Source organism: Hydra vulgaris, chromosome 13, assembly GCF_038396675.1.
Source record: "Hydra vulgaris chromosome 13, alternate assembly HydraT2T_AEP".
Classification (NCBI taxonomy): Eukaryota; Metazoa; Cnidaria; class Hydrozoa; order Anthoathecata; family Hydridae; genus Hydra; species Hydra vulgaris.
In genome coordinates this window covers 2,147,956-2,165,000 of record NC_088932.1, presented here as the reverse complement: position 1 = coordinate 2,165,000, position 17,045 = coordinate 2,147,956, and the positions used below count along the sequence as shown (strand labels likewise).

General features: G+C 27.7%; 1 protein-coding gene across 3 annotated transcripts in view; it reads right to left on the bottom strand.

Moving 5' to 3' along the window:
- The window catches only part of LOC100214107 (polycystin-1-like protein 2), a 194,904-nt gene extending 179,402 nt beyond the window's left edge, over positions 1–15,502 (bottom strand). For all 3 annotated transcript variants that reach the window (XM_065815297.1, XM_065815299.1, XM_065815298.1), the window contains exon 1: positions 15,373–15,502. In XM_065815297.1, coding sequence (XP_065671369.1) covers positions 15,373–15,457 — 85 coding nt within the window. In that variant the 5' untranslated portion in view covers positions 15,458–15,502. The remainder of the gene's footprint in view (positions 1–15,372) is intronic.
- Positions 15,503–17,045: the final 1,543 nt, after the last annotated feature.

Here is a 17,045-nt window from a genome sequence, read left to right as displayed (position 1 = left end):
TATACTAATGCAACGTCAGTAAACAACAAATTTGATGAATTTTTAATTGGTATTGAAATTAAGCAAACATAACATGTAATGATATGTGAGACAAGTTTTTCCTTGCACAGGCAAGACAGACGGATTAATAGGGGAAGTGGAGTGTGCGTTTATATTTGTGAAAGAGCTCTTGTAGCACCTTAAATACCACCAAATATATATATATATATATATATATATATATATATACATATATATATATATATATATATATATATATATATATATATATATATATATATATATATATATATATATATATATATATATATACACACTCTTTATTAAACCAAGTTTAATGTGGAGAGATGGTTTGCGGACTAACTAAAGGGACATGGTGGAAGACCTACTAATGACATTTGTAGACCTACTAAAGTCTACAAATTTAAAATATATATCTGAATGTAATGGGCACTAGTCCATTCACGTTTGCTGTAGTGTTTCGTTGTGGCACGACTGTCCCACAGGCAAATAAATCAATATTTTGTAAATCTTGTTGCATATCCATTAACATAACTATAACTTTAAGATCTCCGCAGATGTGCCGTTGATGACTGTCGCATTTAACTGCTTTAAGTAATATATCCATATTGTTGTATGTTAATTTTAAATGCACAGAATGGAAAATAGAGATGAATGGCTTGACATTTCTATACTTCTAGATACTTTTAAGTAAGCATATAAAATTTTAAAGTTCATATATGCTTTTATTATAAAAACTTATATAATCATGATATTATGAATATACTATAATGATATTATGAATAAATTATCATGATATTATGAGTATATTATCATGGTATTGTGAATATATTTTCATGATATTATGAATATATTTTCATGATATTATGAATATATTTTCATGATATTATGAATATATTATCATGATATTATGATTATATTATCAAGATATTATGATTATATTATCACGATATTATAAATATATATAAATGATATTATGATTTTATCATAAGTTATACGAGAGTTATTATTACACTAGAATTATTATTACAAAAATGGGATATGTGTTTTAGCTTGTGTTTCTTATATTATATTAGTATAAAACTTTACATAAGGTTTAAACTAAAAATTAACAAGAAAATCCAGTTAAACTGATATATATACAAAGACTTGATGAAAGATTATGACGGTATTTTTATCCAACCATCACATTAACAAATAAACAAAAAGCCGTATAATAAAATACAAAAAGTCTTATTGCAGATTTGAAAATTAGCGTCAAAAGTCGTATCCAGGCAACCATAAATTCTCTGATGAAAAATTTTTCTTCACCTGAGTATTAAGAAATTAATAAAATTTCCTTTTTTAACTTTTAAATTTAATTTTTTTAATAGATTTAATAAACATAACGGGTAATAACCCATTATCTCAAATTTTCAAATTTGACGTTGTCATAATGTAACCTAACTCTTGATTTCGTGTTTTATAACGGGTAATTACCGTTAAGTTCAATGCAAAGCTTGAATTAAAAAAATCATAACGGCAAACACCGTTACGTTTTTTTCATTCAAATTATAAATTTAACATAACAGCATTTACTTGATATAAAACAAAAATTTAGCGTTTGTTTTTCAAAAGTATAACAATTGGAAAGTGTAATGAAATGAAATTTAAGTTGCTATGTATTATAAAAATTAATTATTTTAATTGTAACTATGTATTAAGCGGTTTTTGTAATTTTCTCGCTCCAAACAAAAATTCTTTTCTTTCCAAAGAAGATTCGTTTGAAGCGAGAAAATTACAAAAATCTCTAACCGGGCATAGATTCAAGTGTTAAATTATTGAATATGTCTGAAACGTATTACGGAACTTCGGACGCTGCCGATTGGACACAGCGAACATAAGTAATCGCAAAAATACAAAATGTAAAACTGGAGTTGCTCTTTCCAATCCTTTTAAGAAAAGCTGCTTATTTAGTATATGATGCTTTAAACGCCTAAAATAAGTAAGACGAAGAAGAGCTCGAACGTGTTTTGTTAGCAGCATTCTCTGTAGATGCATATACGACATTTTCAAAACAAAAATTAAATGTTGGAGAGAAAGTTGATGTGTTTTTAACCAACTTGAAACGATTGGTTTATCTCATTAAATTGTCAGAAGACTCTGTTCGATTGGCATTTGTTGTTGGATTTCCCGAGGATATATCATTAAGATTTTAAGTCGTTATGGATCCAGTTGATGTTATATTACCCAAAGCAAGAGCTGCTTTGAACCGTGTTAGCGTAAATAATGCTGTTGGTGCTGTGTTTCGAAATCAAGTTACAAAAGTTCCGTAGCTGTGTTACAACTGTAAAGGGTTAAATCATATTGCTAGAAACTGTTCCCGTACAAAGAACCTGGCTCCGAATAATGTGTTTCGATGTTATAAATGTGGGGTTGAAGCACATGTGGCTGTAAAATACTTAAAGACGCAGGGAAATGGGTGCAGGAGTGAGGAGTGTGCGCTACCTCGCTCCTGAGCAATGGTGGAATCAGCGAATTGCCTATTACTCATCCAATTGTTAATGGTATATTAGCGACAGTTATAGTTGATATGGGATGGCAAAAATAAAATAAAAAACGGTTGTCAAAAAATCGAAATAAACCCCAGAATACTCCGAAAATAGTAACTTTTGGCGGTAATATTCATCAATGTAATGGATCAGCTAATATCACAATTGAGTTTGATGGTATCCAAGTACGAGACGAAGTTACTTTTATAAATTTTCAACCATTTAGTGTTAATATGATGCTTGGAGTGAATTCCATTAAATTGCTAGAAGGAGTTTTTATTTCCCCATCTGGAATGCAAAGTTTGGTATCAGCTCGTGTGGAATGGCAGTCTCAAACAAAGATAAAGTCAATAACATTGAAATTAAAAAACAGAATCATGAAGGAATATTTAATGGTGTTCAATGGAAAGTTAAATGGAAATGGAGAGATGGAGAAGGCCCCGACCAATTATTTAACAAAGTTGTTCAATCGTCATACTAAAATATGCAAGAGCGGAATATGAAAACAAACTAGTAATTGGATCAGTTGTAAATGGTTAATTAAATACGACAAAAATATGATTAACAGGCATTAAGGGAATTTTTGCTTCATAGGGCAAATTTCCTTAATGTTGATTTAAAGAAGACTAAACGTTCTGCAACAAATTATCGAAGAATATGGTCTTAATGTTAATGTAAAACTTGTTGCTTCAAATGATAATTTAGCTGATGCATTGACGAGAGTTAAAAGCAGATGGTTGAATAAATTGACAGAGGCTGAGCATTTGAATAGTTCCGTTGGAGTAGTAGTTGCAAAGGCTGAATCTATTTCTAGTATACACAAGAGAACCGGGCACTTTTGAGTGACTCGAACGTTTAAATTTGTTCGTAAAGTAATTCCAACAGCAGCTAAAAATGACGTTCGAGCAGTACTTAAAAGTTACGAACCATGTCAGTCAATGAATCTAGCAAATCGGGAAAGAGTAGTTATGGATATCACGCATTTTAGCACAGAAAAACTTCTCACTCTAATTGATTGCGGACCATCAAGATACGCACTGTGGCGACAACTTTCGATTTCATACGGAAGTGTTACCAGTACTCAAATACTCTGCCTGATCTTTTGTGAGCGAGGAGAGCCATCTAAAATTTTGACAGAAAACGAAGCAACTTTTCAAGCTGAGGAATTGAGAAGTTTTTTTTACGGTTGGGTAGTGCGCGTTAGATTTTGAGGCGCTAAATATTAAATTTTTCTCAAGACAGCACTATTTTAGATGTAACTTATGATCAAAATGACCATGCCCTTTCTCTTCACTCCTCTGCCAATATTGTTGGCTTTGACTTTTATGCTCATCACACTGAATGGCTTTGCTCTAACACCAATACTCCTGCTGGCACTAATATCATATTAACAATTATTAATAAGCTATTAATAAAACTCTTAAGCTTTATTAATAGCGCAGAAAGAGTTACATGTTAGCAAAGAGTTACATGTTAGCAAAGAATTACATGTTAGCAAAGAGTTACATGTTAGCAAAGAGTTAATTGTTAGCAAAGAGTTACTTGTTAGCAAAGAGTTACATGTTAGCAAAGAGTTACAAGTTAGCAAAATTTACATAGAACGTGTCTTTAAGAGATAACTGCTCAAAATTGCAGAACAAATATTCCATGGAATATTTATTTTGCAGTTTAAAGCCACATACAAATACTCCATGGAGTATTTTTCTTTCAATTTTAACCAACGCGAGTAGTTGCGTCTTATGCATCTCAAAAAAGCACGTGTTTGTATAAATTTTGCTTATATATAACATTTTCTCCACAATACGCTTTTTTTTTTAAAAGATGACAATCAAAATTTTCTGAAAAAAAACATTTCTAGTATTTATATAATGTTGTTAAACAATAGTAGTAGTAGTAGTAGTAGTAGTAGTAGTAGTAGTAGTAGTAGTAGTAGTAGTAGTAGTAGTAGTAGTAGTAGTAGTAGTAGTAGTAGTAGTAGTAGTAGTAGTAGTAGTAGTAGTAGTAGTAGTAGAGCCGTGGTTCGAACCACGGCAACCGGTTCAAGTCTTTTTTTTTAATTATTTTAAAGTTTTGAAAATACAAAGTACAAGTGAAGTTTTATAAAGGTTATTAACGAACATTTGTAACGATAATATACACTTTAACAAACGGAATGACTTTTTAAAAAGCTAAGAATTCTAAAAACATTAAAAATGGGGGGAAATTTGTTGCGTATGTATCATGATTGAGATACTTACGCAACTATATGTTATTTTAGTTTTACATTTCAAGTTTTTTTACATTTAAGTTGAGTTTGTGCAAGAAAAATAAGTATTCAACATGTTTAAAGAGGAGAGCGTGGAATTAACAAACACTAGCGGGAATGCAAATGAAATACACCAGTTATACAAAAGTGATCATTTATATAGTTTATCATTTAGTCTAACCACTCAGCCACTAATCCCCAAAAGCAATTTTTATATATCTTACTATGAAAAAAAAATTTAGGGCAAAAATAAAACCATCGGTGTTCGGAATTACCTTGGGGTAATTGCAAACACTGTTGTGTAATAACGAATAAAATGCTGATTATAATAAAAAAGTCCAGAAATTGCAGACAAAACCTCAGGTTCTGCTAATCTCCACCAGGCCTTACAATTGTAACACATCGTCTAGTCTTCCAATGGAAGATCGTGAAACTTTTCATCGCAACTTAATACAACAACATTCTTTTAAAATTAATATTTAATTTTTTATTAATTAAAATTTTTGAGAATTATTACAAACAAAAATCACAGACAAAACCTGGGGATTTCCTTTCACCAATCGTGTACTTTTGTGCAACCAGGACTGACATTTATGACACATGATCCGTTGGTGGATTCTTATTCTTATCTTCGCAAAATAAACAAAAACGTTCTGTATCACCACTAACTCTCTTTTTTTCTTTACATAATGGTACATGATCAGCCTCTAATAGATTAAAGTTCTTTTTTCTTTTTCTACTTTAACCAGTAGTATTTTATATTCCTTTCTTCTTACTTTTCGAAATATTTCTCAAAAATATTTCTCTTTGGCGAACTAGTAATAATAGTGGAACGCTTTTTTTTTTAAACATTCTCTAGCTTTTACTCTATTTAAAGAAATTACTTATCTAACAATTTATCTGTTAAAATTATTTATGACAAAAGTAAGAAATATTAAAGTTCTGGCCGCCTGACGCCCGAGTGTTATCATTGACACTTTAGACGTTTGAAACTACCCCACTGAAATCGTTCGTTGTTTCCTCGCGGACACTAACAAATGAAATACGATTAATCTATTGAGATTTTATTGACATAGCCAAAATATAATACGAGTTAAAAACTCCTTGATTACTATGCAACAACAATAACAAAAGGTTACTATGCAACAACAATAACAAAAGGTTACTATGCAACAACAATAACAAAAGGAGTTGTTTTATATCTATAGTTGCTAGGACAGGAATGTTTATCAAACAAAAAATTGCATAAAATTATCAGAAAAAGTTAGAATCATTTTATTGAAAAAAACGAGCGCAGCTTCGCTACAGTACTGCACGTCTGGAACTGAGTATGTGACTCCCTCTCAGCAGGCAAAAATAAATTTTCAACTATCTTTTTCTATCATGCTTTTTTGACCATTTTTGGAGTTACTCCGCGTTCGTCACTATCCCACTCTCCCCTATATAGAATATAAAATCTATAGAACTATAAACTTGTTTTGTTATGCATTTTAAATTACAAAAATTAAAAATAAAGCAAGCTGGTTTAAACTTGCCACTAGGCAACTTTTCTTTTTTTTCAAAACAGTAAGGGGGTTTAAAAAGTATATTTTAATAGGAACATAATTGAAAATTCTAATTTTGTACTTAAATTAAACCATTTTATTAAATTAATTATTTTGAAAAATAATTAAATGTTAAAATTAATTAATATTGTTATAATAAGGAAATTTAGAGTTCTACAGCTATTTTACCACGCCCCCAATAAACATTCTAAACCATGTGCGCAACAGCGACAGAATTTAGATAAACATCAAAATATTACACTCCAGTTTTGCTTCGCTTTACATACTTTATGACTGATCCCTAATCTAAACTTTTCAATAAGGGATTGACCATAAACTACGCAACGTTAAATTTCACTAATGAACTTGTAGCGTTGTACGTTAAATAAAAAATCGAAACAGCTCATTAAGTTAAGTGAAAATTGCTACTTAAAAGAACAAAAGATCTCCTTTTTTAAAATAAATTTAGCGTTGCGTAATTTATCGACGATCCCTTAGCGTTTTATAGTTTATAATTTTTAGTGGTCTTCTTAGTTCTGCTATTTGTGTATCGTTGCGTACAAACGTCTATAAATATTAACGTCTTTAGCATATGTTGAGTTTGCAAGCAGTATATGGAACAATCGTGTATAATAAATTTAGAAAAATGAGAAAACTTTTCAACTTTATTTGAACCATTAGAAAACGTTTTTCCTATACTATTTTTTTTTTTATATTTTCTTTTATAAATATATACTATAATAAAAATTTTGCTATAAATATTGCTATAAGTACAACAAGATAGAAAAATATTCAAAATTTATTAGGAATGTCTTTAATCCCAGAAAACGACACTGGCGACACTAAACTACTGAGCTGTCCGTTTAGGAGGAAAAAAAAACCTTATTATAAATCTCTTATAAGCTCTAGGTATGCTGAAAAGGTGCGCAAGTTAATATTTATGCTGTTAAAGCAATTTTTTAAAATGAGTTATTATACGTAAAATATTGAAATAAACAAATAATAGGTATAAAAATGATTGGTGTGGAATAGATAAGTATAGAAATAATAGGTTTGTAAAGACCCGTATTTTATGGGTCTGTAAAGCTAGTATATATATAAGAAAATAGTATAGAAAAGATCAGCGAAGAATAGACTTACAAAGACCCATATTTTTACGGGTCAGATTAGCTAGTCTATACTAATAATATACTATAACGCAACTTCTGTATTTTTGTAATCACTTACTCAGATAATAAACTTTGTAACTTGTTTTCCAGACAACCCTGACCACTTTCCTTTTCTCCTTGATTTGTTTCTTATCTCTGACTTTAGCTTGTGTTTAGTTTCTCCTTTTGTCCTTTTTCTCTTTTAAGTGGTTCCAACCATGCAATAATCTCTATAAACTTTTATACTCGAATTTCTTCTCGGACTCTGAATGGAATTTTTTTCGTGATTTTCTTTATTTCTGCGTGATTTTCTTTGGGCTGATCTCTTTTTCTAACTTTTTTGTGAACTCGACTCTTAAATTCAATGACAATACTCTTCCTGCCATTCCAGTTGAACAAGTTAAACCATTGTTAGATATCAAAATCAATCCGGCTTCCGTTGCCAAAGTCATTTCTCATTTAAACTATTCTAAGGTTTATGGCTCAGATAACATTCCTGTCATTGTCTTAAAAAAGTGTTCTCCTTAACTCTCATTTCTCTCTAAACTGTTTAATAAGTGCTTGACTGAATCTCGTTTTCCTGACTTTTGGAAAATAGTATATGTGGTTCTGATTTTTAAAAATCTGAAAAATTTTCTGACCCCTCCAACTATTTTTAAATCAGTCTTCTCTCTACTAATAGCAAGGTCTTTGAGTCTTTGATCAACAACTTACTACCTGACAATGAATACGTTTTTTTTCTTCTTGCTCTCTTTCTTCCTGCTGAAATAAACAGCCGTGAGGTCCAAGATTCGACGCCTGCTCTAGCCCAACAAGCGATATTGGTACAATAGGAGACGTAAACTTCTTGTTAAATGCTCTCCTGCAGTGTTCTGTGATAAGACCGTAAAGACTTTTGGGAAATCACTGCAAAATAGCTAAAATAACTACAAAAAAAAAAGAGAAAAGAAGTTGCTAACTGCTATGATTGAAATTTTTTATCGTGCTTAAGATGAAGGCGGTGAGGAAAAGGCTATTACTCTTGACATTTTTAAAGTTTTCGATAAAGTCTGGTATGCTAGTCTTTTCCAAAAGTTTGCTTCATATAGTGTCCACGGAAAAGTTTTTAAAATTATCAATTTTTTTTTATTTCATATATTTTGCTGTTCATACAATAATATAAAAAAATTATTCCATAAAAAAAAGAAAATATATATTCATATAAACAGACAGGGACTTAAAGAAGATATGAATGACTAGAGTCACCACAATCTTTTCATGTGAGCTTTAACAAGTGGCAAAAAAAATTTATTATAATAAAAATAGAATTAAAAGAAAAACTTCGTTAAAATCTTTAAAATGACAAAACTCCGTATAAAAAAATTAAAAATAGTAAAGAAAAAAAGACAATAAGAGGAATAAATTCTATTGAATAGATAAAAAAATTAGCTTAAAAAACGATAGTGTATATTAAAAAAACAATAAACTCCCGTATATAATTTCCGTATATAATTCTGCAAACATGTTTTTGTTCACTAAATATCCTTTTAAGTTTAGAGGGTTGTGCTTGCCCTCGCAATGTTACCATAATTTATATAGCTACAAATTAGGCTGAAGTATATTAATTTAAGACTTTAAGTATTAATTAAAGGACTAATTCTATACATTATACCAATAGTTTTTTTTAATTTTTGATTCAATGTATTTTATGTGGTAAAGCCAAGATAAGTTTTCATCTACTTAGACTCCTAGGTACTTTAAACATTCTTGTTTTTTAATTTGTTTACTATTTATAGAAAGAAATGGTAATTTAAGCGGCAGGTTTTCTTTTTGCGTTTTTTTATAAAATAATGTTTATTGAGTTTTGTCTACGTTTATTGAGAGTTTATTAGCTCTGAACCATTTATTTACTTTTAGCAGCACAATATTTATTTCACCATATAGGTGATTAATATCACTATTGGACATAAACAATTTAGTGTCATCAGCCTACATAATTGAATTTATATTTACAAATACATTACAGAAGTCGTTCATATATACTAAAAAAAAGGAGAGGGCCGAGAATTGAACCTTGTGGTACTCCACACAGAATTTTGGTCAGTAAGGTGGCTTTTTATCCAAGAAAATACTTTGTTTGTTGCACCATAATAATTTTTTTTTCTCAGAGTATAAAGCTAAATTTAGATTAACTTTAGTGAAGTAATTGTTAAATTCTTTTGAGATTTGTGTTAGGTAGTAAATATTATTATTATTAATAGTAATATTAAAAGGAAGTAATGAACGACTTTATTACGACCCATTTGGTTATTAATTAGACTCCATATTTTTTTTAAATCAAATTTACATTCATTAATTTTTTATTGTAAAATTGCCTTTTTTTTAATTTTTGAGTAAGTTTTGAGAAAAATATTTATAGTTTTTATATTTGTTTAACGTTGATAGATTGCGTTTTTTTAAATTAATTGTTTTTGGACAAGTAGTCAAATTTATTTCAAGGTTATCAATTAAAATGTAGATAGAAAAGTGGTCACTTATGTCTGTTTTAAATATAAATGTTTCAAATGACGTTTCTAAAAAGTGGTTTAAAAGGATGTTGTCAATTGCAGTTGCTGAACTTTTAGTTATCCTAGTTGGTTTATTAATAAGTGGGTACATATTATATATAAAAACTATATCAAATAACAATTTTGTGTTTATATTTTTTTCATAAGTTAGTGAATTTAAATTTATATCCTCGATAATGCATAATTTTTTATTATTATTATTATTATCAACTATTATATTTCTTATAATATCTTCAAAAGGTTTGACGGTACCACTCGGAGGACAGTATACGCATACAATAACAATGTTTTTAGCTTCTTTTTTTTTTAATGATTTTTATTGTTAAACACTCATAATCATTTTTGATCAGGCACATTTGCTTTTTAATTTTATAAGTAAGTTTTTCTCGAATGTAAAAACAAAGACCTCTGCCTTTTTTTACCTCTTCCTCGTGTTTGACTAACTATAAAGTAATTTGGCAAGATAAAATTTTAATTAGATTCAATTAAAGTTTCTGGGTCATGTCAAGTTTCTGAAATAGCTATGACATCAAATATATTTTTTAAGATATTTAAAAATTCCTTAGGCTTATCAAATTATGCTGCATGCTTCGTATATTAATGTGCAATATAGAAATTGAGTTAAAACCATTTGTTATTTTGAAATCATAACGAACAATATACGGTGAATTCAGTAAATTCATTTGAGTTTCATGAAAAATATTTAGATTCTCATCAGAAAAACTATTTAAAAAGTTAATATGAAAGGGATCTAACATCCTTTTTTTAAAACCTTTGTTGTTTAAAGCATCCATGATAAATTAGATAATTATTAAGAATAAAAACAAAAAATAAGGAAACTAGGAAATAGATAAAAAAATTGTTTTAAACAGTAAAACATTCAAACTTAAAATGACATTAAAATTCTTAGTTATCTCCATGAATAGTTTTAACGTCTCAAGGATAATTGTTCTCTTTTGCTTTCCAATCGCTAATGACCAAATTATCATATATGATGAAAGCAAATTTACCAGATTGTCAGGCAACTTTCATTTCTTTTCTTAAATTTTTTCTTATTTTATTTGTTTCAGCACAAAAGTCCTTAATAATATATATTATTATATATTAAGAAGGACTAATATTAATAATTATTAATATATATTAATATATTAATAATTATTATTAATATATATTATTAATATATATACTTTTACCCTTTAGCATAACAGATTTTTCAAGATTTCAACTTTGTCTTTATATTCCAAAAGTTTTAAAATTATTGTCCTAGGTTTGTTTTTATCCCTAAATCCAGTCCGGTACGCTCGTCCATTTTTATATCCTTTAAACCTAAACACTCTTTGAATAACTTTTTAATCTTCATTTCACTTACACTCCAGTTATCATTTCTTTCTAACCGCTTTATTAAAGCCATACTCAAAGGCTAACGCTCTTTTTCATTTCTAATAGTTTCCAGGGTTTCAAGGTTCTATCCTTGTCCTGGATTGTTTCTTAACTACTTTTATTGTTCATTAACTACATTAATTGTTTCTCAATTACAATAATTGTTTCTTAACTACATTATTAAACTTCCTCACAATCTTTGTTGGAAGTAAATAAGATTAAAAAAATTTTTTTTTTTTTGATTCTTTGTTGATTTTATGGTTTAACTTTATTATATTTGTTATACTTATTATAATTGTTATACTTCTAATATTACTTGAATTTAACTATTTATTATCAAGTAATAGCAAGAAATTAAAACATCTGTTATCAAAAAATAGCAAGACGTTTCAGGGTTAAATTTGGTTAAACATAAAATAGAATTTTATTTTAATTTTTTTAATTTTTTTTAAATTAAACTTCAAAACACAAAACAAAAGTCTTAGGATCAAAAAATAAAATGAATAACAACACATATCTAACAAAGATATAAATAAATCTTTTTTAAAATTAATACACTTAATAATATTATTATATTAAAATAAAAAATCCTAATAATTGCTCATAATTAATAGGCAAGTTAGGATGCATATATTTGGGACCATAATGAAATTGTATTCATAAAACATTTTATGTAATAAAAAACGTATGTGCCGAAATAATAAAATTGGATTGTCTTATTTTAGCCAACCAATTAACTTTCATTTTAAAAGCACCAGGTGCTCGCGTGTTCAATAAAACCTGTCAAGCATCGTGAGTTTTCTGTTTGATTTCTACGCTTTGACGTGCTTAACAAGTTTTTGTAAGTTTAATATAAAAATTAAATTGTTTCTTTTTGAAGTAAGTTTAATAAAATCAACGGAATTAAGATAAGTGATAATCAAAGCATTAGATTTTTAAATAAAAGTACAAACCATTTTTTTCTACCATTAACTAAGACCTGTTGAAATAAATAGACTACAAAGAGATCAGTATATAAATTATAGGTGTGAATGCGACCTACCATGGCCCGTTTCACTTATCACTACTGCTGAAATTTTTCTAAAATCTAATAAACAGGTTTTTTAATTTTCAAAAAATATCTTTAAACATGAAAATAAGCGTACAAAATTGTGAGGATAAGGGCTTTTTTATCTACGACGGAGAGATTTGAGGATATTAAGGTTTCTACTTAATGAGTCAAATGCGCATTTCTTTTACAGCTGTTTTAATATAATTCAATAGATCTTTTAAGCTCACATAATTTTTAAATTATGGTGAGAAATAAACGTTTATTGATTTTGACTAATCGAAATTTTTTAAAAGTCGAATTTTTAAAGTCTTATTTCGCTTTAAGTTTTTAATCTTCTTAGTGACTGAAATTGTTTGAAATTTTTTTTTTTTTAGGTTTTGTGATATTTTTGTTTGTTTTGTTGTCCTCCAACCGTCTCTTTCGCCCTGATACTCGTGTACAATTCCCCTAAGAGTTTATACATTAAATTGCATAAGCAATAAGAGGGGGAGGGTAAGGGATTCGGAAAAAAGTTATTAGCTTTAAGCGTTTAAAGTTTAATTATAGATATAAAGCCAATTTAAAGTTATAAATTAATTATCACTAACTCAAAGCAAAGACGAATTATTTCTGCCTTAATTGAAATAAATAGACTAAATATATATATAAAAAAAGTATATAAATGGTAGGTGTGAAACAAACCTAACGAGACCCGTTTTTCGGGTTCAGACAGCTAGTACATTAATAATATTAAATATATATATATATATATATATATATATATATATATATATATATATATATATATATATATATATATATATATATATATATAATTTTCTTTTAATATTATTTATAACATGACGCGTTACATTTCACTACGTGTAACGTGTAAATGCGTTCGAAATTTTTGTTATGTATTTTATTATTTTTTTATTACTATTTATAAAATGACAATAAGACAATTTAAGCGGCGATTAGTGATATGACAGTATATGTTCTTTTTTGCTACGGCTTTTATATATTAGTCAGATTCATCTTATGTTAATATTTATTTATGACGTAAAAAAACCCCTACATTTTTACGTTCGTAGTTTGAGTAAAAACAAAACATTAAAAAAAAAGTATAAAATTTGCTCAAAAGTTCATTAAAATCAAAGTTCTCATAAGTTACTTTATAAACTTTTAAACTTTCAAAATCATCTCTTTCCTCTCAACAAAGTGATAAATCTAAACATGCTTCTTTTAAATAAGAACTTATTCACTTAATTCAAAAATATTTAAAAACATACCATTTCTAACAAAAATTACTTTCATTGTATATTCATAAAGTCGAAGGGAGGAAATTTAGAAAATTGCGTTGTTTAAAGGTGTGTTCAACTAATCCAAAAATCCATTTTTCAATCCACTTTCTTCATTATTGTAGAACTGTAAAAAGATTTAGACTTTCCAAGTTCACATAAAAATTACTGCTTTGTGAATCTGTTTCAAAGCAAGCTTTAAAGGGGATTAAAATTTTTAATTTTTTTAATAGGAAAAAAAAAGTTGCCCTTTTTTTGTTGTTTCAATTTTTAATTTTTATCTTGCTATTCCAACTTTCCGTCTAACCCACTCATCGCTATTTTTTTTTATCATTACTTTTTTCATTTTTGGGGTACATTTAGTTTAAGTGAACAGTTGTTCATTTTTTAATGTGTTACAAATAGTGCTGGTCTTACTACTTGGTTAAAATTCTTCAGAATTGCTTTGAATCTAATATCTTTTATACTTTCATCCTAGGGGAGAATGCACCGTTTTTTGGTGTTTGAAAAAGTTAACTTCCAGAAATAAAGTAAACATTTATATGTGTATATGTTTAATAAGGATACATTTCAAAAATTTGCGACAACTGGAACCTTGAAAAATGCCGTCAATTTTTCGCCGCCAACCCTATTGGATATGGTTATAATCTTTGAACGCTAAATTATTAAGCTATGAGAACTTATTACTTCCATCGGTAATTCGTTCCATGCAGTTGCTGCTCGATTAAGGATATAATTTTGTCTAGAAGCATTTTTAGTAAAGCTAGCTCGGTCTCTAAAGTTGTGTTTCTGTGTCTGAATCTGACTTTTTTGTATATTCATTTGCTCTAAGAAATCGTATCCATATAAAGTTAGATTTACACTATCTATTTTATTAATGATTATAAAAATTTGTATAAAGTCACCTTTTAAACGTCGAGTTAAAAACGTCACGTTTTTAAGGGAAGAAATTAGGTTTGTTGCTTGTCTCTGTACTTGTTCCGCTATAAATATCTCCTTTAAGGTATGGAGACCATACAGCTATATCGTATTCAAAATTTGGACGGACAAGTATATAAGTATATAGTATAAATAACTTTAAACATCTGTTTATCTATATAACTAAAGAAACGCTTTATCATATCAAGTGCTCGATTTGCTTTAGACGCAGAGCTAATTGTTTTGTTTCCACTTAAGATTGGCCGAGAAGTTAATACCTTGATCTTTTTCACATATAGACTTTTTTAAAGTTATCAAATTGTCATTATTAGAATCGGGTATGAAGTAATCGTGCTTTGGATTGTTTTTCGACCATTCGAATGCCTTGATAAGGTCATTTTGAAGAGCTGATATAGAGTGTTATATTTATTATATCTAAAGTATTGTTATGCCTAAAAAGTTGTCTATTATAGTTAAAGTCTTGTGCCTTTTGTAGAAACATTTAAAAATGTTTGTAGTGTAATTTCTTGATAAAGTACAAAATTTTTGTTTGATTTTTAAAGTTCAAAACTTATATTTTAATTTTATGTGATGAAAATAATAGATAAAAAATATTAGTTTTTATGATCTATTTATAAATCATTTATAAATTATCTAAACCACTAAAAAAACGGTAATAAAAAAAAGTTGCTATTTTGATGAACTTACCATTTGTTAAAACAGCACCCACTTCATTAAGCAAGCGCATCAACATTAAAAGAAGAAGTTTATTTTGAACACTTTTGTTGGACATTATGTAAGTTATTTTATTAATTTTTCTTGGCTAAACAAATAGGAATAAACTTGAACAGAAAAAGAGGATTTAGTTAGAATAAAAAACACACCTAAAAAAAACAGTATTAATGGATTAAAATTTTTTTTTATAAAAAACCGTCAACTATTTTATAAAAAAAAACCGTCGACTATTTTATAAAAAAACCGTCAAATATTAAAAAAAAACATCGTCAGCTACATTTTAGCTTGAGCAATAAAATATTTAAATAGTTTTAAAAATTTAAATTTTTTTCAATTTTAGTTTTTTTTTTAAATTTAATGCAAAAAATGAAAATATTTAATTTTATTTTCATCATTGAGACAGAGAGAGGTTACAACAAAGGGGCGTTAGAAAAATACCTTGGTGTCATAATTGAAATGTTTATTACTAAAATAAACAGACTGATATAATTTAAAATTTTTCATTAAAGTATATATCGGTTTAATAAAATAATATACTGCATAATATAACTTATTACACGTCTTTTTTATAAAACGCTTTCACATTATGTTTTTCAACTTGAAAAATTTTCTTCGTCTAAAAGTATCTTTTCGTAAAGTTATTAATAAAAACTTTTTTTTTCGTTTAAACATGGTGTAAAGCGTCTTCTCGTTATAATTTGGACATGCTGTAATGTGCGTACAATCTACAAAGTCATTTAGTTTTAAATGGAGTAGGAATAATAAAAAATTAATAATTGATTTGTTTATACTCTTTTATCTTATAACCGACTATTTATAGAGCTTAAATTTAATCTATTATTTATACTGCGGGCTAAAAATGCATGTATGTTAATTTAATAAAACTATAATTTTGTTTTTACTTGTAATATCGTCAATTAGCGCGGGCTGTTAATACTCATTGTATAAGTTTTTATTAACATAAATATTTAATAAATTACTAAAGAAAAATAGTGCTTTAATTCAATTGTAGTCTATTTATAAGCAATAAATAAACTTATAACTACATAAAATAACTTAAAATCAAATCAACAAAGATTTGCGGTATCGGTGTAGTGGTGGAACGCTTGCTTGGCAAGTGAGAAATTCTGAGTTCGATCCCCATCACGTTTCTGGTAGTACCACCAAGCAGTTTTTGTTCTAGGGGCCTGGATTTCTAAATCCGTTTTTGTTGTGTGTGATTTTTTAATAATAATAGCTATAAAAATAATATTATTATCAAAAATAATAATTTTAAATTTATGAAAAAGATTTTGTTTATCGATAACATATTTTATACCTTATAATTTAGGAAAACAAACATTTTATTCACTCCCGGGGTTTTATAATTATTTTTATATTTATTTTGAATGTTCTATTCTCTTTCGTTACATATTTTTTCACCTTCTTTTAAATAATCTTTTTTATAATAATCTTTTTTTATAGATTTATTTGTAAATCGTAAAACAAATATATAATTGTAAAACAATATGGAATAAAAAAGAAAGGGAAAATAACAAAAACACAACGAGAAAAAAATATTTATACGTGTATGTATTTATGTATATATGTATATGTGAATGTATACATTTATTCATGTATGTACGCATATGTCAATATGAACTGTA